Here is a 17709-nt window from a genome sequence, read left to right on the forward strand (position 1 = left end):
GGTGTATAATCAAATCGGGATCTTGATTATAAATTTTCAGGAAGTAGACAAACGAGACTCGTGCGTCGCGCGTCTACGTGTCCGTAAATTGAATTAGATCGTAAAGATTAATCTCGCTGAACGCGCGCGAGATCGGAGGAACGAAACTAATGGGTTTTCCGGGCCCTGTGGCTATGCGGACTGTGTAATCAGCTGACTCGCCATCAATGAATGAGAGATTTCGACTGTTTCCTCAACGGGTTGCGGACGACGCTGACGATCACCTTTGTTATGCGTAAATTGCCGAAAATTGTTACGAAATTTCGTTAACATTTCCGCAGAACATTGCGCAACGGGCCGACGAAAGTAAAAATCAACCAGAAGAAAGCTACGCGCGTCCACTCGAACCGCCAAGGTCAAATATTTTCACCGTGTAAAAAAAAAAATAAATAATCAGGTAAAGGTAAAGAGAAAAAGAGCAAGTGATTCGGCTGACCTCGATTCGCGCGACTCCGAGAACGCGACACTTTGAATTTCCAACATTTTCTCACCTGGCGCTGCCGCGTTCGAAATTTTTCAAATTTCGAGGCTCCGCCATTTCCCGAATTCGACCGAATGAAAATCCCGTCGTTCGAAAAATCCAAGGATAATCGAAAGTCGCTTCCACTTTCTTGATAACGACTGGTCTTTTCTTCGCTTGGAATAAAACCGAAGAAGTGCCCATACGAATTTACGCGAGCGATACACCTGTACGGCTCGTATCGCGTACCGTGCATCGATTCTCCGAAGTCAGGTCCGCGTCCGGAGATTTCCAGGGTCTTAGAAAGCGCCTGCTCGATCATATCGTATATACGTGCGGGTAAGATACGGGCGTACCGCGGCAGGGAGTAAGTACACCGTTCGCAAATAACTTCGGTCGTGAGGACGGTACAAAAAGCGATACGTCGTGCGTTAATTGTATGCGCGTGTGACTATAATGGCCAGGTGAGCGTGAACGCGTGTACACCGTGCGTAGAGGCACGGAATCGATTCGAAATCCCCGTGAAACGGCTCCGCCGTAGTTGACGAGCACGAAATTCTATGGGTGCTAAAAATAAGGAGATCACGACTCGACTCAATTATTTCGAAGAGTGATTCCGATCCCGGCGGGCGGAGAAGAGGCTTTGTTGGGCAAATGAGGACAAAAAGCAGATTTGAGGAAGAGGGAATAACCGAAAGACGAAAAAGTGAAAGAAAAAAAAAAAAAAAAAGAAAAAAGAAAAGAAAACAATTGGAGTAGATGTAGATAAATTATCTCACTGGTCAGTAATTCCGGATAGGAAATAAGTCTATTTATAGCGAACAATTTAAAAACTGCTCGAGACCAAAATCGGACGAAGGATATTTTCAAGTATCATTATCATTGTTAGTACGGAACGAATTAGGAACATTACAACCGACTACCAGAAAATGTTGACGAAATAATTACACAAGTTTCGTGAAGTCGTAACAGCGCAGACAACGTCGTGTATACATATTACGTACTAATAACGTACGAATAGGAAGTTATTACGAAGAGCTTGGTGAGAAAAAAAACAAAACAAAACAAACTGAAACGCCATTCCATCAATCAAGTATAGATTGATAAATGAGAAGAAAACAAAAAATTAAAAAATCGACTCGAACAAAGGGCAGCCCATATCGTCATCTTTTTCGGATTTTCAACCAAACTCTTGGACGCCAGTCGCCTCTCGCGTCAGGGATGTTCGAATCAAAAATCGTCAGAATTTTTCTCTTCCCCGCATCCGTTGCGGACGCATCGTTGGTAGGTAATGAGAAAAAAAACGAATCAATCACGGGCGATATCGCATTCGATGCATGATTTATCATCGAAGTTAATGAATCAGTCTGCGGTACCTTCGACCTTGCCGCCTGCAGCGTACAAGCGCGTGTAATTGCATCTATAAGACGAAGTTAATGATCACGCCAGAAGAGTAGAGTCAGCGCGGCGTGCCCGCGATGTCGTCGTATTATACGGCGGATCGTATCCGCGAAAGATCAGGAAACCGATCGATCGAAATCACCGACGACCTTAACGTTCCATTACACGTATATCTACCTGTATTCGTACCCACATCCGATCAGGTCCCTGAGCCAGAATGACGAAAGAATGTCCCTTATCTAGGACCGGATCGATCCGTGCGACGTAGTTGCAAAATTGATCGTTTTATTTTGTTCGCGCGATGACCGAGTTTTTTAAAAAAAAAAAAAAAAAAATTCCGGAGCTACCGAAGGTGAAAAAAATTCCAACCGTTCCCGAAACAAGAATCCGAGAAAACGGGCAAAATCGGTAATCTGTCGTTGAGGATTTTAATTTGGAGAAAAAATCGGCACATCGATACAGCGAGAAGAAGGCTGGTGCAGCAGCTGCAAAACGATTCGGAAATTGGATATAATGGGTGTGTAATAAATACGCAATAGTAGTATTACTATAGGTAAGGAACAATTATTCATTGTCACTTCGTTTGGGGTACCCACTTCCTAGTTTTGTGGCGTAGAAAGTCGTCGTGGTCGTATTTAATAACCACAATACGATATCGTCGTAAGTCTCGATCGTTCTTGGCGATGAGATAAAACAAAAATAAATAAATAAATAAATAAATAAACAAACAAATAAACAAAGATGAAAATAAAAAGGCAACGGGAGCAGCAGCTGTTCTCGATCGGTGATCTCATGTTTCTTAACGTTACACCGATACTGGCGCGTGTTTCGGTATTTCGATACGCGAATATTTCGACTATTACGTCGTTATTCGAGGCTGGTCGTTCGGGTTGCCGGACCGCAGGCGAGCGTCGGTGGTCTTTCGTATCGGGGGCGCTTGCGCTCTGGCGATTCGCCAAGGGCGTCGAAGGAGAAAATTAGTAAATTCGAATCGTTCGCGTTATCGCCATCGAAGCCCGTCAAATATTGCGCATATATCTTGTTCTCTCGCGAATAATTTGCTCGCTGCAACGTTTGCGTTTTAAATTTATTCACTGCACCGCGACGGATACGTCCCTAGGCTAACTTTTATTCAATCGAAACGAAAAAGCGAATAAATTAATTTGAAATCGACTCAGCCGCTGTATAGCTCATTGTGAGCCGGTCGAGATACATTTCGCGAAATCGGCGCGACCTTCGAATCGGAGCACAACTCGCCGTTGAAAATTATTATACCTGTTGCTTAACGTTATATAAATACACGTATCCTGCTAATTCCAACCAAATATAGTATGGGAGCGAATGAAAGAAGGAAGGAAATTCCGAGTCCTTGTCGTTAATGTGCTCCGAATTAGAAAAATAACCATGACGATAACATTGCTTCCTCTTCTTCTGCATTAGGTGGAACTGAAATGTTTTTAGTTTTTGGCTGGACTGCAAAAGAGAAAAAAAAAAGACGTTCGATCTAGAATGGGAGTTTTAATTTCCGTATTATTCGCATGTCCGCGTGCCTCATTCTTTTTACTTTTTGAATTCGTCAAAACGACGAGAGAATCTGTCAAATTAATGACTGACTCTCGGTGTTTTTCCCCCATTCCTGTGATGTGCCTTGGTTCGTACCGACCGTACGGTAATGACAAAGCCGTAAAGTGAACGGATAAACAATAACGAAATAACGAACCGACGGAACATTTTCAAGTTCGAACTTCGTATGAATCAGAGTATTTTCGGAGTAATCGAATCAAAGGCAATTTGTTCTATGAGCCGCACTTCGGATACGCGATGTTGACGAACTGGACACGAATTTCAAATTTTTCCACGTTCCGCGGTTCACGGGATAACGACCAACGACGAAAGATCGCAACGATACGAAAAAAATTAACGGTCGTAAATACGCGTTCAATTAACCTGACGATTGTTACGAATTTTATGGACGAAAACTTTCCGCCGCAACGTACCGTCCGTTCGAAGATTGTGCGCGCTCGTACACAAAAATCTATTCGTCGGTGGTGGTAGTGGTAGTGGTAGTAAATGATGCGTTTTACCGTCGACGTGAAACAAATACGATTCCAACAACCTCGCGAATAGTTCGAAAACATGAATGAACGCAATTGTTACTACGATGCAAAAAAACATCGTCCGATTATTTATCACCTAAAAACGATGCAACGTGCGTTACGAAAGATTTTATTTATAGTTAAAAGGATGCGAGAAGAATCATCGTTTCCTACGATGCATACCGAGCCTCTTTTTTGCTCGTTTCGCGTTCTCTATTTTTTTTATTTTCATTCTTTCCATCCGTCTATTACGGAGCAGACGTTGAAACTGTAAATTTGACGGATCGGTGTTGTTAGCCCACCTATATCTGGAATGAAGATCGTGAAACAGTCCCATGTCGTCATCGTTACCGCCGCTGAGTCATCATTATTCGAAAACTTCTTTTCTTTTTTTTTTTTTTCAATGATAACTGCTATTCGCTCTCGTAAAAACACCGTCGACCAAAGTTTAACCGTTTCGTCGAATCCCCCGACTTTTCAATGAATCTTTATCCGGTCCGATCGATCTTCTTCGTTTTTTTTAAACTTCGTTCTTCCCGACCGTGCAAATTTCAACGACGTCGTCCAAGTGAAACGAAAAAACTGCGATCTTCATTCGCGGGGGTTTTCCCTTCCGCGGGAAAAGGGGAAAAAAAAATTGAATACAATCGATCGATTCTCCGTAGCCAGATTTTAATGACCCGGTACTCGATGATCCGGTAGGGAACCCGATCGACGACGACGACGACGGATGATGATGATCCGTTGCACGGGGGCAATTTTCAAGATCACAAACGTCCTTGGTCGTTCTCTCTTTGGATCCGTGAGCCGGTGTTTCCCCCCCTGCGCCGCGTAACCCCTCGTCGTTAAAAACCGTGGTGTTGGTCATCGTCGTCGTCGTCGTCGTCGTCGTCGTCCTCGATGGCCGTTTGGCCGTTTCTCGGTGTTCGGCGCGCGTCCTTGCGCTAGAGCAGGAGGTAGAGAGTAACGAGTAATCGGTTGCCGCGTCGCGCGGCTGCCGCTCTGGGGCCCAAAGATCGTTCTTTTCGTGGCGGTGCCAGCCATGTGCGCGAACCAGCGCACACGCACGGGGTAACAACACATGGAAAGCGCGCAGGGCGCGCTGAAAACGATCGCCTCGTAAGTCCGAACGATCGGTTGGGGTGGTGGAGGGGAGGGAGTGTCGGGCCCGTCGTCGCGGTGCGGCCGCAACGCAGCGGCGTTCAAATCCTCGAGGTTTTATCGCGGTGGGGGCTACGAGGGTATAAGACGGATCTATGGGTCGCCACGAAGCCAGTCAAAAGCCAGGTGCAAAGGCTCTAGTCGCGCGCGTGCGAGAGAGACGTTAATTACGATCGATTGAACGGCGTGCCATTTTTTTTTTTTAATTTTTTTTTAAGTCACCCCCCTTAAAGAAGAATTCAAATAGTGCCGTCCGTTTTATCGCAACGTGATTCTGTGCAAGATTTTCCCAAAGCACGTGAAAATTATTCACTCAGGTTAATTGAAAAGAAAAAAAAAAACCGCCCCTCCCCCTCTCCTCTCCATTGACAAAATTCGCGAAGGGATTACCTTCGAGCTTTTTCCCTCGACGAGAGAAGACGATCGATTCGAAAGGAGGAAAATAATACGATCGATCATCGAAGATCGACAGATTTTCGTCAATTTTTTTATCCATCGATAAATTTAGGGGTTGTTTTCACATTACCCGGTGATTGTAATCAAACGTCGTGGATAGTCATCGCACAGAGCACGCGCAAAATCGAAGTTTTTTTTTTTTTTTTTTCTCTCTCGAGTAAAAATAAAAGAGAAAAACGAACAAAAAAATAAATAAATAATAAAACAATCGTCCAGTGATCGGGTATAATATTTTTGTTTATAGTACAAGCGCGAATGTATTTTTAAACACGGAGTGTCGAACGGAAGAAAAGTACGCACGCACACCTTGGAATATCGTACCCGACTTTATCGGACGTGCACCTGCAGAAAAACAAGTGACTGCCGCGATTAATCGGTTGAAAGATTGAGAGAGAGAAAAGAAGAATTGAAATTGCCAACAACTCCAACCGTTAATTGTGTAAAGTGAATTTGTACCTCCGTACAAGACCGTACAATTCGAGTATACAATTTGTATATATCTTTGTGGGGTACATAGCACTGATTAATTTTCTCAATTGAATTAACAACTGAAAAAGGAGATCAGAACAAACGAGACGACTTTCGATCTTGAAAAGGAAATAGAAATGTCGCAGATCCATATCAAAGTTGAAGAGGCTCGGAACGTCGATTCCGAAGAACACGCTGCAGATAATGTAAGTGACTGAAACTTAGATTTTGAAACGGCGAACGGAATGTTTGAGAAAAATAAGATGACGTTCGAATTTTCGTGTGAACACACGTTGGAAGTGTAAGGGCGTAACGTTGAGACGATAACGATCGCGGTCTGTAATCGGTAGGCGAGTTGTTGTATCGTCGTTCGGGAAAAACGCCTTGTTGCGGAATAGGTAAAGAAAAAAAAAAGCGGAAAACGAAAAATAAGAAAACGAGAGTACGACGGGCGAGTAACGGTACAGTTATAACATCAGAAATCGATAAACGATTCGGTGTTACGCGGGAGCGCGGGAAACGAATAATTGCGGCTAGCGGTATTAGTATAGATAAAATAATCGGTTGTGTCACATCGGCTTTCTATTTAATCGGGTATAACCATGGGATATAATACGCGAGTTTCCGTGGGCATCTTTTCTACGAGCTGACAAAACAATGAAATTCAACACAACTTTCTTTTCATATAATGCAATTCTGCTGCAGCAACAAAAGCAAAAGCAGAAGAAGACCGGAGGATCGGTATATAGAAAATACGGAAGTAGGATCGTCGGATCTTCGTAATATTAACGATTCGAAGACGATTGTCGTTAAGACGAAGACGGAGCGCGAATCGAACGCGAAACGAAGGAGAGCCGAAAAAGTGCGACGAATCGAGAGGAGGGTTGAAACCCGACGTCGTCGTCGCCTAAATTTCAGACACCGAGACCCGAATGAATTTCGTCGAAACGACCGACGAAAATTTGACACCGAGTAGACGTGCGTTCGATTTTGTAACTCCGAACGCGAAGAAAGTACGACGATAACGTGTGTGCGAGCGACACTCCCTACCGCGATATTGAAATAAAAAATCTTCACGTATATGCATACGGAAAACAGGTATATATAACATTGCTTGTACGCAAACGTGAAGTCAGTGTCGCTTGAATTATATAAGCACAAGATCTGCAGCTGTGCGTTTATAGTTACGCGTGAAGGTTGCTCAAAGGCCGGTTCTATCGAGTGTTCGAACGTACGTACAACGTTCGCACTGCACGCGAAGAGGAGAAAAAGATCGAACGAAGCGAATTCGAGAGATAGCGATAAAATTCGGAAATTCGCTCGTCTACCGTGAAAAAGAAAATCTGATCCCACGGGATCTGATTTTTTTTTACGAATTCAATTCTTCGGTGGACGATTCGATTTCCGAATTGCGATCGGTGTTGGAATTGCATTGCACCGTGATAAAAATCCACTCGGATATGACTGACGATGAGAATCGCGCGTCGGAGAAATTTTAATTAACTTCGATTCAGGTACCTTCTGTTTCTCGTCGTTCGATGATAATAACATTTCTCTAATATAATCATTATATAAATTGCGATAAACTATTGAAATTGAAGAGAAAAAAAACGGTGTACTGCACGCACCGCAGAAGATGCACGTGTTATATTGTGTGCAGGTAGTATTATTATGCAGAATATTCTTCTCTCGTTTAAAGAAAGATTATGTTGAAGAAAAAAGAAAAAGAAAAAGAAAAAAAGAAAAAAGAGTTAAGAAAAAGAAAAAGAATGTACGTAATTATCTTTTCTTAAGTGCCTCGCCTCGAAACACAGCTCTCCAATGGCCTGCAATATAATATTCAAGATGGCAATTGCATATCGGTAGTATCCAAGCAACTAACAGACGACACGCAATTTCTGCTCTATACGTACGGAGGAGATAAAACGCGAGCCAAGCCGAGGGTATAGAAAGTCTCACATCAGAGAGAGATCAAGGAACGATTTTTACAAGTCTCTTCGACGCTGCCTCATTGTGTATGAAATATCACACATGTAATGGATATCGGTACACGATCAACACACGAAGAGACTTTTACGCACTCTCAAATTCCCACCCCGGTCTACATCGTTTCCGATTCGCTCGAATCCGTTCTTTCATCCGCCTCGGTCCTTCCGGATCCGTTACCGATTATCGACGAACTTTCGTGTTTTTCGAACGGCGAGAAAAAAAATTCCATCGGGTTTCCCCGCTGCGCGAATTGTTAAAAGAGCACGGTATGTCATTCATGGTACGGTTGATGGTTCGCAGGTTTGGTACAAAGGTATGGCAAAATTGATGTCCTTGGCGAAACCTAGTTTGTGGTTATGCAACCAGATGTCGCACGATGAAAGGACGTACGCGGAGCACCTAGGTCTGAAAACCAGTCCTTATGACAAACTCTCTGTGCAAACTTTTCACTCTCTTTATCCCCTCATCCGCCACCGTGCGGACCGAACGCGATATCGTCGCGACGAGACTCCGATTCAACCACCTACTTGAACTCGGAATGTCTTTTTTGGTCTCCGAAATTTTTTTCCCAAGTAGCAATTTTCGCCAAACGTTTTCATTTGCGAACGTCAAAATTTGCAAGAAAACAAAATCTTTTTCCATTTTCAGGTTCCTTTGCATTTTTCGACGAGCACGGAGAGTCTGATTTCCGTGTTACGGATGACTTTTGAGTGACGAATGAAATATATTTCTCTACCTCAGAAAAGCTTGCGGAAAAAATATTTTCGAACTCGAGTGGCGCGTTACGTACTCTCGTAGGAAATGTGACGTTGCAGTTTTCCATCAAATCTTCCACGTAAATCTCCGTTTCATAAATTACATTCAACGTCGTGTACGAGGTATAAACTGCTGAGGATATTCGCATCTCTTTGTGTCCCCTGCAGGATTTATACTTCGAGTGTATGAATAAATTTGTGTAGAATTTCTAAGCACAAAAAAAAAAAAAAAATATGAATAAAAAATTACATACTTATACGCGAACGAATACCGGTATACCTATGCACGTGTTACCGACTAAAAGGACTTTTATACACTTACTTTCAACGGTAGAACGCATGTGCCACAAGTATATTATGTACCTTACGCTACGCTATTCCTCCTACTTTCATATCTCTTTTTATTCTACATTTTACGTAACAAAAGACAAGGTAAAATGTCGTACCGTAAAATACCTGACTAAACAATCCGCTCGGGAGTATGACCAATGATTTAGAAAAATCGGAACAAAGCCTGCACTCCGATCATGAAATGAAAAAAAAAAAATTTATCTGCGAAAGAAAATTACGTATGCTCAAAATTTTTAAAATCCACCGTTAACCAGCTCGCCCCGAATAACTACGTAATGTTAGAAATTTTTTTTTAGTAAAATCTACATTATTTTCCACAGAACGTTAATCTCACGTAATACATACCTGAATAATGCGATGTATAAAAATAAATGAATAAATAAATGAATAGGTAAAAGTTTGTTGTATACGTAGAAAGAGATATTTTTGAATCTATAGCGAATTTCGGAGGCAGGCAAAAAAGTTACGACAACCTTTGTAATACTGGATTGAAGATAGTTGGAACGTGAAATGAAGAACTTGAATATTATATCAAAGCTACAACACCGAATAACACTTACGCGAAAATGTAATTCAACGTTAAGTAATATTTAGATATCCAAATTGAGCGGTAATATTTTACTCCGTGTACTTTACGTTGTGCGTGTAAAATTACACAACCGTATACCGATCGTGAACCGTAAAAAATAAGAACGAACGAAAGGGGATTAACGAGTCGGTAAAAGCTGGATATCGACGACTGATAACAAAAAAGTCAATGAAAGAAAAGAAGACTCTGTAATTTATATGCCGCACGCATGAAACTAGATATGCTATGATTTGACGTTCATTTTCAATTTATATTTTTATACCTCACAACTACGAATATTCAAGAAAAAATGTAATTGCATATCCGAGAAGTTTCGAGTCTACAAAATTTAACAAAAAAAAAAAAGAATAAAAAGAAACCGAATATCACGTATTAAATCGTGAGCTCCGCGTATACGAGATCGAAAATTAGTTCAAGTGGAACGACTTTTATGTAATAAACCTCGACAGAGAGAGAGAGAGAAAGAGAAGAAGAAGAAGAAAAAAGCGAATATATTTCATCTTCAATTGGCTCATTTTTGTTTTTTTTTTTTCACCAACCGGTCGCGGTATTAATATTAATAAAAAGGTTCATGGAACCGAAATGGCTACGGACGACGGGGTTAACCGATCGATAAAAAAATGGTAGCCAAATCGAGTGAGAAATGATGAATTTTCTTGGCTGATGAAAAACAGAGAAAAAAAAAAAAAAAAGGCAAAGAAATAAGCAAAACTTGGAAACCTCGACGGGAAGAAGTTGCGACAAAACTCCAGCGAGAGATTTCCTCCGCGAAGCAAACTTCTGTGAAATAGGAAGATGTAGACGGTGTATAATATACACCACGGTCTTCCGTAGTTCGCGCATTGCTATCGGCCATGTATTCACCTCCGTACGTGTATATCGGTATAAGAGAGAAAGTCCTCCGAAGACCTCCGAATCTGTCAACCCTCTTTAGGGAAAGTGGGCGAGATGCGATGCTGCGAGTAATGCACGTGTATACCGTGTACACGTAGACGAAATTTATACACGCATATAGACGTTATACACGCGTGCACCGACTATGTATTCGTATACACACACGTACACGAGTGACGTAAGCCTACACAACACACCACCGAATATCTCGCGGTGTTATCCAAACTGCCTGTACCTTCCGCAACGATATATTTGTACTTTGAGTTACGTGTGTCATTTGTAACAATGTGAAATAATTTCTCTTCAAACTTTTACCACGTGTTCCTTTTTTCCCCCCCGTTGCTTCTCAACGTCGGAGAGCGACGGTAATTTTTCGGCTCTTTTTCGAATCCCAGTCATTTTTTACCTCGCAAGGTCCGCCGACCTCAAAATCCCTTCCATGATAATCCTCTGCTTTTCGATAGAACCGAATGGCCGAAGATCCTCGAGTGCATCATGACGCGAGTGAAATGAGCTCATTCCGCGCGAGTACGACTATAGCGTTGTACGGGTACTCGTCGTATCCGCTAACACCTGAGGTTTCTACCTAACCCAACGCAATGCAACCTACACCGTCACTCTTATTATACTCGGTTAGCTACAGAGTCGGTGCAGCCGGTTGTACACCGTCAGTCAGTCAACAACCTTTACCGTCGCGAAAAAAAAATCTCCGTTGGTACGCGAATGTGTGCAATTTATTCACCGGGCTACGTGTGTATATATGGGGCATTTAATGCCAAGTCGAACGATAACGAAATTCCCTGACCAGCGTTGGGGAACCGGTATTTTCCCCTCGAGTTCGTCCCGACGACGAGTCTCCGGCTCCGAAAACCTTCCACGGTCTCGGAATTAGCCGAGGACACCGTGAAACGTACTCGAAAAAATTCGGGCAAAAGTGAAGCGGAAAAATGGCAGCGTAGTTTTTTTTTCTGTTTTTGGTAGCTCGGATCAACGGAATGAAAAAAATCTTCGACGAGGTTCGAAGCACGTCAAGTTCGCGAGGAATGCACCATACACGTAGATTGCTTACGTCGGAACGTGCTGTGTACACTACGGTAGAAATACATGTATACAAATGCACTGCAAGATTGTCTCTTCGAGTATAATTTTCATTCTCATAATAGAAAACAATGGTCCAATTTTCAATTCTAATTTCATTACATGGTCGTTGCACGGTAGGGTGCGTGTATTCAAGTGAAATACGTACTTGGGGGGGAGCAAAAGAGTGGGAGAAAAATTGCGGACAAAGAAATATACGAGCGATGCACCCACCGTTGGCGGCACGTACCTACGTCGGTTGAAAATATCACGTGTGTATTAATCTGACCATTGGTTGTTAAATAATAATGATAATTACGGCAACAATCATACGCGATGACGACGTTGACGATGATAATAATAATTGATTGCGGATCTAGGAGCGTCTTCGTTCGACATATATAACTTGAGAGAGGAATTCAAGGATCCCCGCAATGTGTTCTCCATCGGCTAGAAAGACCTCTCTCGTCATCGTCATCGTTCCGATCGTCGCTGCAACGCGAGCTTTATTTTCATTCGTTCATTTTTCGTTGAGTGTTTTTTTTTTTTCTTTTCTTTTTTTTTTTTCAAATCCTCCACTTCGATTATATTATTATACTAATTCGAGAAAAGCGTGGGAACGTCTTCTCGGCGGACAATCTTAGGTATATACACATAGTAATATGAAGGTAAATTATTTACTCATCCGGTGATAAATTTTAACCCGCATAAATAAAAGTTGTGCGCGCGTAGTGCGGTGAAAATGAAATAAAAATCGAAATTGATTTCTTTTTCTTTTTCTTTTTTTTTTTTCTTTTTTATTTTTTTGTCACGATTACCGTAGTCGCATTTTGCAGAGCAGCGCATCGCGGTGCAGCGATGTGGTGGTATGTGGCCTGTAGCAGTAAAGTTTAATACCTTTTACCGTAGACGTTGAATAAAAACTTTCGATTTCGATACGGTGACTAGACAACGACGGACGGGGGCCTTTCACACAAGGACACGCGGAGCTATGGATACGCTACGTGTGTAATAAATACATTACGCACACTTCATTCCATTCCAGAAATTTTCTACGAACGATCGGTATACGTGCCGAGGAGAGCTCTTGCGATTTAGCTTCACCATTCGTAATCTGGAATGAGAGAAGGAGAAAAAAAAATAACCGATTCGCGAGGGAGGAGGCGAACGTCGACGACTCGGTGGGAATCGGGTCCAAAGTTTGGACGGTGGCGATAATGGAAATTTCATAATTTTACCAACGAATTCTCGTTAAACGATTAATGGAAATCGGTATATCGATAACAACTCCGAGGAAATAATCAAAGGATATAAAGATTTGGAAATTTGCTTTGAAAATTTAGCCGTTACTGAAAGAATAATCTTTACGAAGTTAAAATTACACAATCCCCAAAAAATAGTATAACCCACATTTATTTGATAGTTGTACGATACGATACATCTGCACACCTCAGACAATCGCCTATAAATTATAATTACCATAATGATATTCCCCCCGTGTATTTATCTACCCGAATATTTTGTAATCCCCCACCACGAGCATTGAGAATTGTTCTGCGTGTAAAAAGAAATCAGTGATTCGCGAAAAAAAAAAATATATACAGAAAACGATTCGCTTTTTCTCCCGTCGTGTGCACCGTAACGAAAAAATTACAGAAAGGCAGATGAAAAAAAGAAGTGAGCAAATTTGAAAAAAAAAAAGGTTTTTCCTTCCTTTTTTTTCTTTTTTAATGCACTTTAAATTTTAATACTATAAGACGTCTCAAGCAAAGATTGCGATGATGATGATGATGATGATGATGATGATGATGACGATTATGTGCAATTAGTAATTACCTCTCGCACCTTGGGAGACACACTATACGAAAACCATGATTCTATACAACTTCGGTGGATGAATTTTACCAGTTTTTAATTTCTTTTCATCGTATTTCGTTTTCGGGAATGTAAAAATCCGTTGCAATAAAGACACCGCATCTCGTCAAAGAAAGAGTTTTGAAAAAATAGCGAACGTGTTGCAGATCTTCGAATCAAACGGGGAGGAAAAAAACTTGATACAAAAAATTGATTTTACATAACCACAAGTGTCGATGAAATTTCGGACGTAGAAATAATAAAAATAAAAAACTGAAATTATTTTGAAATGAATACGTCTGCAAGCTACATAATACCTGCAACCAGAAATACAGAGAGAGAAAAAAGAAAAAACCTTTTTTTTTTTTGTTTAAATCAAAGAGAAATTGTAACAAGAGAAAAAAAAAACAATCCGGAGTAAAAGATTGCAGAGAGAGATTGTAGAAATAGTAAAAATAAATCAATGAGAATGAAAAATCGAAGAAACAGAATCGTCGAAATATTATAACAATCGTTGCGTAATTCCGGCGACCGATCTCCGTTTACGCACGTAGTAGTTCAGGGTATCGGCATAGACGCGGCGGTGCGACGGCTGTTGCAGCGAATCGCAGAAATGACAAAAGTTCTATTCGCGAATAGTGAAAAATAATAAAACTGTGCACCGCGACGCGCGAAACAAGCGATAAGCCCAGGTAAGGCATAGTATACGACACAGTAGTCAGTTCAGTAACTCGATGACGTTAAAATCTAGATCAACTCTCTAGCCCAGGGCAGGTGGCGGATAGGCCAGCGGTAATAGCGGTAGCTATGGATAGGAACGTTTTCAAGTTTTCACTGCTACGGAGTGACCCGCAGCTAAATTGTGGAGTTTAAAAAGTTAGATAACCGCTCCAATAACCGTAGAGATCTTGATATACGGCGCAAGTAGCGTATATAATAGGCAATCCGATGACCAGAACACGCGTGTACCTGGATACCACACGTGCTAAATATTTATCGCGATTCCCTAACGAGCACACCGATATATCTGGAAGAGGTATGGACGGGCGGAGAGAAACAAAATTGGTCGATCGAACGTCGAGAAGACAGCACGCGCCGTTCATTAATTTTCATTGATCGTTGAGATCGAGAGCGAAAATCACCAACCCAGTTGTAATTTTGATCTTTCGACTCGCGAGTGAATTTATTTATTTATTTTTTTTTAGGTCTCTCCCTCTCCGCTCACTCGATTCGTACGTGTAGATTTCAAAATCGAACTATACCCGAACCCGAAAATAATGACACATATAGTTACCCCGGCATCGAATCACGTCGTAACGGAGAAAATAATAATTGCGTTAATTTTCACAAATTATTCAATTTGTGTATATATTACGAAAAAATGCAACTTGGAAGAGTGTTATTGATAATAAAAAAAAAAAAAAAAAAAACGAATCATCTTCATTTTGTAACTCGGATAATTGCGATCTCCGCTGATCCCCGGTTTCAATTTTTCTGCGCGACGATCGAGTGACGGTAATAAAAGAAGAAAAGAAAAAAAAAAAGAAAGAAGGGACACTCCACGGAATGGACATTATCCGTCGTTACCATCCTTATCTGCAAATTACCAGATGGAATGTTCCGGTATGGGTGCGAATAGCGGTGATTCGAAAAGGAGATTTTTCTTAGCGCCGGTTTGCGCGGTATTATTGGCTAAACGGTATGAATTTTACGAGAAGAGAACCCGAAGTAGAGGAGCACCGGTGCCACGAGTCGTGCATTTCTCCTCTCTTTTTTTTTCTTCTCTCTCTCTCTCCTTTTAATCGCATATCATCGATTGGGCAACGATGACGGTCACTCGGTCGGTCGGTCGGTCGTTCGTCTGGAGCGTAATATAAAAAGCGTATACCTTACACATTGGTCAATCTCAGCATCTCGGAATTTTCTCCGCAATTCTCTTAATGGTATACGTTCGGATACACCGAACCTGCACACCGCGTCGCGCGTCGCTCCTGGCGTTTGCACGGTAGCAGCTATTGAATTGCCTCGGGGGATCTCCAAGGGAGTCCGGAGATCGGCAACAAATTTCGTACACATGTAACACGGGCAGAGGCGTATCCTCGTTGAGAAAAAAAAAAAAATCCGATGCAAAAATCGAGAAAATCATCGAAATGGGCTACGAACGTCGTTCTGGATTTTGAAAATTTCTTTTCCTGGTCTACGCATATACAAATACTGCACAGGATGCAATTATAGGCGGTCCGAGGCGAGTCTCGGTCGTCAGCTGTTGAAACGTAAAATGATCGTGTCATAAATATTGCGCATTAATAATGGTATATGGGATACCCACACGAGCAACGTAACGCAGACGAATTTTTTTGAGAAAGTTGTTGACACGGAGTAGAAAAGTGTATTCGAATATAACGCAACGCACACACGTGCGCGTCATACCGAGACGGTTCCTACATGTATGTACGCATTGTATCGATGGGAGGGATTTTTCAAATTCTCAAATGTCTAGTGTCTTTTCTTTTTTCTTATTTTTTTTTTTTTTTTTTAATAATAATTAACCTCTACTTCTTTCTCATTCTCAATCTCCTTCTCTCTCTATCACTCTCTCTCTCTCACCTTCGAATAACGCAATACGATCTCGGTGCAGATATACATTCGCAATACTTACACCGTACCTACAACTACTTTCGCTGAAATGGAATTTTTACAGTCCGCTGACGAAATGAGACTCGACGAAATTGAGGAAGGAAAAAAGAAGAGATTTAAGAACAAATAAAACGAACCGCAAACCGATTCCTATAAAAAGACACGAAATAGTTCAACGATCACCGCCGTTCTCCTGTAATACGATGATCCGTTTACGGTACCCCTACGTGTAACTTGTAATTAGTAGCGGTTGATGCACGGAATTGATTTGTAAACGTTGAAAAACGGAGACGCGATAATCGATAACAACGAAAAATAGGAACTCCCTGTTCTTCCCTTCCCGTCAAAGGACGTTCTCGCAGTTATTTCAATTATCCGTAAGAGGCAACGGAAAAATTTCAGTGACGTTCGAATCCTCTGTGTACAACTACTTTCCTGCGGTTTCGTAAGCGTCTTCGTTTTGTTTTTTTATTTATTTTTTTTCTCCTCATCTTTCCGCGTTAAATATTTTTAAACTTTGTTCGAAAACGTTACTCATACGTCAAGCACGCGGTCGTATACGTAAACGCGAAACGTTCGTCGCGACCACACTCCTCGTGATATGGTCATCGAGAACCGTCCGATCGGTGCAAAAATTATTCGAATAGTTGGGTGAAATTTTTTATGTTGTGCGTACAAATATCGACCAGACCTCGTCGACTGAAGTTTCAAAGGAATTGACGAACGAACGTAGCAGAATAGAAAGAAAGAAAGAAAAAAAAGGGAAAGGGAGAAAATCAACCGACTTTTCCTTGAATTAAATTGAATGAACAGGATCGGCAAGGAGCAGCGGCGACGTTCGCCTTTGTCGATCTCGTTCACCTCGTTCATTCTCCGTGTGAACCGAATTGTTCACGTTTCACTTTTCCGTTCGAAAAACGCGACTTTATTCGCCGCATCTCGACAAACCGGTCGAGAAGTTTTTAAAGAATAAAATCGAATAGATGAATCCGAGCTTTTAGCTTTCCAAAAAAAATTCAATCATTCGACTTTTTCCACTTAATTTTCTGCTCTCTACGACCTTCGAAACTATTTCGTCCTGCTACCGCGAAATTTTTTTCTTTTCATCGCTCGGACGAAATGAAGAGAGAAAGAGAGAGAGAGAGAAAAAAAATCACCTCAAATTATTTACGTAAACGAGAAAATTTACTTATGCAGTCGTGTATAAACGTCCTTCGATTCCGAACAGGATTTATACCGAACACAAGTTAAAAAAAAGTTGTTTTTTTTTCAAGAAAACTGCTCCTGAGCTCAATTTGGAACGAGTAACGATAAAATTTTTTCCCCTAAAATGAAAGAATTATTTAATAAGAAAAACACGAACAAAATTATTCGAAAATAATTTATCCTCTCACGCAGAGGCTAAACACCTTGTAAACGCAAGAGACAAATAAATCTTTTGAAAATCTACAAACTCGTACATCTCGAGAATTCTGACGTCAC

At 41.4% G+C, this 17709-nt stretch overlaps 2 protein-coding genes across 4 annotated transcripts in view; one reads left to right on the plus strand and one right to left on the minus strand.

The window, feature by feature from the left end:
* The window catches only part of LOC105692492 (nuclear migration protein nudC), a 78851-nt gene that overhangs the window by 49163 nt on the left and 11979 nt on the right, over positions 1-17709 (minus strand). The window lies entirely within an intron of this gene.
* Positions 1-17709, plus strand: part of LOC105692496 — a 59738-nt gene that overhangs the window by 31755 nt on the left and 10274 nt on the right. Inside the window, exon 1 of one of the 3 annotated variants that reach the window (XM_012411723.3) lies at positions 5245-6287. The exons of the other annotated variants lie outside the window; for them this stretch is intronic. Within the exon in view, the coding sequence (XP_012267146.1) occupies positions 6219-6287 (69 nt within the window). The 5' untranslated portion in view covers positions 5245-6218. Of the gene's footprint in view, positions 1-5244; positions 6288-17709 lie in introns of those variants that run through there. 3 annotated transcript variants of the gene reach the window in all.

The sequence above is a fragment of the Athalia rosae genome, chromosome 2 (genome assembly GCF_917208135.1).
Source record: "Athalia rosae chromosome 2, iyAthRosa1.1, whole genome shotgun sequence".
NCBI lineage: Eukaryota > Metazoa > Arthropoda > Insecta > Hymenoptera > Athaliidae > Athalia > Athalia rosae.